Source organism: Danio rerio, chromosome 10, assembly GCF_049306965.1.
Source record: "Danio rerio strain Tuebingen ecotype United States chromosome 10, GRCz12tu, whole genome shotgun sequence".
Taxonomy (NCBI): domain Eukaryota; kingdom Metazoa; phylum Chordata; class Actinopteri; order Cypriniformes; family Danionidae; genus Danio; species Danio rerio.
The window spans coordinates 2012501-2017500 of record NC_133185.1 but is presented as its reverse complement, the minus strand read 5'-3'; the positions used below and the strand labels follow the sequence as shown (position 1 = coordinate 2017500).

The 5000-nt window shown below is 36.6% G+C and overlaps 2 protein-coding genes across 3 annotated transcripts in view; both read left to right on the top strand.

Moving 5' to 3' along the window:
* The window catches only part of LOC141376283 (uncharacterized), a 778518-nt gene that overhangs the window by 488621 nt on the left and 284897 nt on the right, over positions 1–5000 (top strand). The window lies entirely within an intron of this gene.
* nup155 (nucleoporin 155) overlaps positions 1–5000 on the top strand; it is a 39552-nt gene that overhangs the window by 25339 nt on the left and 9213 nt on the right. For both annotated transcript variants that reach the window (XM_005169144.5, NM_200156.1), the window contains 6 exon segments: positions 852–990; positions 1245–1380; positions 2802–2955; positions 4032–4136; positions 4216–4370; positions 4608–4737. In XM_005169144.5, coding sequence (XP_005169201.2) covers positions 852–990; positions 1245–1380; positions 2802–2955; positions 4032–4136; positions 4216–4370; positions 4608–4737 — 819 coding nt within the window.

Here is a 5000-nt window from a genome sequence, read left to right as displayed (position 1 = left end):
TTCAAGCACAAACACGCACATACGCACATAAACATACACACGCACATACACACATAAACATACACATGCACATACACACATTCTTGTGCTCACACACAATCGCACATATGCACATGCACATATTCAAACACACACGAATACACAAACATTCACATTTTCTCGCACATACATGTGCAAACACATGCACACACATAAAGAAGCATGCACATACACACCATCTCGTGCTCACACACAATCGCACATATACACATGCACAAACATGCACATTCACAAACATGCACACGCATGCATAAACATACACATACATATACACAAACAAACACACGTGCACACACAAACATGTACATACACATGCACATTCACACATTCTCTCACGCACACACTCAATTGCATGCACATGCATGCACAAACACATGCACACACATTAACATACTCACCCTCACATACAAAAACATGCACATACACACATTCTCACGCACACACTCAACCGCACACACACGCACAAACATATCCACACACGCACATACACAAACATGCACATGCGCACATTCTCACGCACAAACTCAAATGCACACACACGCACATACACACACGCACAAACATATTCACACACGCACATACACAAGCATGCGCATGCACACATTCTCACGCACAAACTCAAATGCACACATACACACACGCACAAACATATTCACACGCACACATACACAAACTTGCACATTTGCAGCATTACACATTTCTTCTCTGTTTTATTATTGTTGTAGTTTGTCTTGGTGTTAGTATTTGAACAATAATTGAGAGCAGAAGTGAATCTGTTTGAGCAGTGTATTGAGCTCTTTGCCTCCTGACAGGCCAATGAGCTGCTGCAGAGCTCCAGACAGATCCAGAGCAAGCTGGAGAAGGAGCGAACGCTGAAGGAGTCTCTGCGTCTCTACCAGCAGATCAGCCACAACACAGACCTGCCGCTCGTCTGCTCGCAGTACAGACAAGGTGAGAGTCCAGCTGTCAATCAATCAAACATAAAGGCTGCATCCGAAATCGCCTACTACTCGAGTAGATACTGCATTTGAATTTACTACATGACTGTAATGCTGATGATACACAGGGCAACCTTTTGGGAAGTGTTGCAGAGCAACATTGTATCTGTAATCCATTGCCCTCATCAGTTACCCTGCGTCTCGAGTGAAATCACTTGTTTTAAATGGACTGTCATGGAATGATTTCTGAGTTGTGCTGTGGTTTAGTGCGCTTCTATGAGGGAGTGATGGAGCTGTGTCTCACCGCTGCCGATAAGAAGGACCATCAGAGACTCGGCCTGCACTTCTACAGGAACGGAGAGCCGGAGGAGGACGCCAGCGGACAGCAGGCCTTTCAGGAGAGGTCAGTACACACACACACACACACACACCAAGCTTCTGCTAAATGCATTTGTTTAATATGTTTGTGCAGACGATTGGTATAAATGCATCACAGACACCATGCATTAAAACTTAGACTTAAGTCTGCTGCTAAATGCATGTGTGTAATATGTTTGTGCAGACTGGAATGTTAAAAATACATCACAGACTCCATGCATCAAAACTTGGATGTAAATTAGCCGTTAAATGGATGTTTACTCGAATGTTATACGTTAATCACTCAATTTTTTTAAAACGTTATTTTTACTTTCTCAGAATTGCATGATACTCACAATTCTGACTTTTTATGTAAAGTTGCAATTTCGAGTTTTAAAAGTCAGTCAGAAATCTGAGATGAAAAAATTGCAATTCAAAGTTATGTTAAGACATAGTCGCAATTCCGAATGCATAGAAATAAAGTCACAATTTTGAGTTATAAAGTAAGAATTCTAAGAATTAATGTAGCAATTTTACAGTTTAGTCAGATTTTTAAGATAAAAAGTGGCAATTCTATGTTAAAATTTTAGAATTCAGAGAAATAATGTTGTGATTTTGAGTTGAAGAATTGTGAGAATTAATATAGCAATTCTGGGAAATAAAGCTGCAATTCTGTGTAATAATGTTAGAATACCGAAAAAAAAAGTCATAATTCTGAGATAAACAGAAATTTGAGATAAAAAGTCGTCATTTTAAGAAATAAAGTCATAATTTTGAGAAATTAATGTTAAGTTCAATTCTAGGTTATGACAACCGTAAATGTGGATACTGCACATAGAAAGGAAGTAGGACTTTTATGTTATGTTAAAAGGTCACTTCCGGTGTGAGCGGGAGTTTTTTTTGTTGTTGTTAGTGAATGGCCATGGTGATCATGCAATAAAGGAGACGAGTTCTAAACTGTTGTTTTTATTTAGTAACAATTAAGTCATAATTTTGATAAATAACGTTGTTATTTTGAGTTATAAAGTCAGAATTCTCAGATAAAAAGTTGCAATTCCTATTTATAATGTTGGAATTCTGAGATAGAACGTTGCAATTTCGAGTTATGTAGAAATTCTGAGATAAAATTGCGATTCCCAGTTATGATGTTGGAATTCTGAGATATAAATTTGCAATTTCCAGTTATAATGTTGGAATTCTGAGATAAAAGGTTGCGATTCGGAGTTATAATGTCGAAATTCTGTAAAATAAGGTTGGAGTTCTGACTTATGTCAGAATTCTGAGATAAAAAGTTGCAATTCCCAGTTATAATGTTGGAATTCTGAGATAAAAGGTTGCCATTTCGAGTTAGAATGTTGGAATTCTGAGATAAAAAGTTGCGATTCCAATGCATCACAGACAGCATGTATTAATAACCTGTAGACTCAAATCTGCTGCTTAATGCAGGTGTTGATTATATTTGTGCAGACTCCTGTGTTATAAATGCATCACGGACACCATGCAGGAGCTGGTGAACCAGAGCAAAGCAGCCCCTCAGTCCCCCAGTGTCCCCAAACAACCCGGACCGCCTGTCATGACCTCTGACCCTAACATGCTGAGCAATGAGGACGCTGCTGCTCACGTGAGCTTCAGTTGATTATTACTGTTATAGCACTTTTTTTTTAAAATCATAATTGTAATTATTTTTTTGTTTCTATAATTTGTTTTCATATTTGTATACCTTTCTTTATATCTTTGATTATAATTTTATTTTAAAGTCAACCTAATTAAAAAAAATTTAAGTTTAATATTTTAATACTAATAAATTCAGCTGTTTTGGTTAAAGATGTTTTAAGTAGTTTTGTTTGAATGACTACACTTTTATTTATTAATAATGTTTTAGGTTTATTTTGCACTAGTATCTGGATGCAGACTTTATGATGCAAGCTGAGACTGCATCACTCAGCGATGCAATGTCAGACACAATGCACTCAAATGGAGCTAGTGATGTCACTGTGATGGGTAGGGTTAGGGGTGGGGTTAGGTGAGCTCATTTAAAAGCATTGGATGCAGCCCAGATTGCACTGCACCAGGTCTGCAGCCAGACCCCTCTCTTATTTTGTGTATTTTTTTATTTTGCTTAATTTATTTATTTTTTTAGCTTAATTTGAACAATAATATACCGCTTTTATCTTTTTACTACAATTTTTGAATTACACATTTAGAACCACTCTGTTGTTTATTTATTCATTTTTATTTTTTATTTTAATTTAAAAAAAATTTATTTAATTTTTATTTATTTATTTTTTTTATGTTTTTTGGCATTTTGTGTAATTATTTGGAGTACTTGTTTATTCATATATATTTTAATTCAGCTATATTTCAATTAAGGATTTAAAAATTAGTTTGTTTTAATGATAACACTTATTATTTATTAATTATTTGTGTTTTTAGTTTTGTTTACTTAATTTTATTTATTTTGTTTATCGTCTTTAGTTTCTTTGTTAGTTTGTGTTTTATTTTTTAATCAATTGAAGGAATAATTCAACTTTATTTTAACTTTGTTTCTATTTCTGTTATCTTTTAATTAATAAATATATTTATGTTGTTTTTTTTGTGCAGTTATTTAGCCATTTTAAGTTTCGTTTAGTTGCATTTATTTCTAATCCTAGTTCATATATGTTTCATGCCTTTAAATCTGAGTGTCTGTACGTTCAGTTTGAGCAGATGCTTGGTCTGGCTCAGAGGTCCCAGGACGAGCTCTTCCACATCGCTCTCTATAACTGGCTCATTCAGGCCGATCTGACGGACAAACTGCTGGAGGTACCAACCATCGCACACACAGTCCTGTTTGTCAGTCTGTTTGTTCTGAGCATTCAGGACTTTTTCTCCTGCGGCGTAGGTGAACTCTCCATACCTGGAGGATCATTTGATGCACATGATCAAGCAGGACCAGAGTAAAGTGCGAAACATGGACCTCCTGTGGCGATACTACGAGAAGAACCGCAGCTTTGGGAAAGCGGCTCACGTTCTGGCGCGACTCGCAGACATGCACAGGTATCAGGCTGATAAGCCACGCCCACTTAAAGGAACAGTGCACCCAAAAATAACCGCCCATAATTTAATCAATATTCCTTTAACTCTGATTGGCTTAGAATCTTGCATCTCATAGCTGTGCATTTGAATATTTAAATTTCCAGCTTTTATTATTAATATTTTTTAAATAATGTCAGTGTGTGTGTTGTTGAGCTGAAGTGAAAGCTGGTGTTTTGTGTTGGTTGTGTGTGTGTGTAGTACAGAGATCTCCCTGAAGCAGCGGCTGGAGTATATCTCCAGAGCCATCCTCTCCGCCAAGAGCTCTTCCTCTGTGTCTTCACTGGGAGCCGACGGAGAGTTTCTGCATGAGCTGGAGGAGAAGATGGAGGTACACACACAGACAGAATCACATACACACTAGGGCTGCATGATATTGGAAATATATGACATTGCAATATCTTGTTTTTCTGCAATATATACTGTGATATGAACATAATTCAGCAGATAGCTTGAATAGCTTCTTTCTATTTGGAAAGAATTCAATAATTTAGACTGGTTTGGGGATTATTCTGGGTGTAAATCATGCATAAAATATAATAAACAATTTAAAAGCACAGATAAATGCAATAATGCAGAGCAGAAAAAAATCAC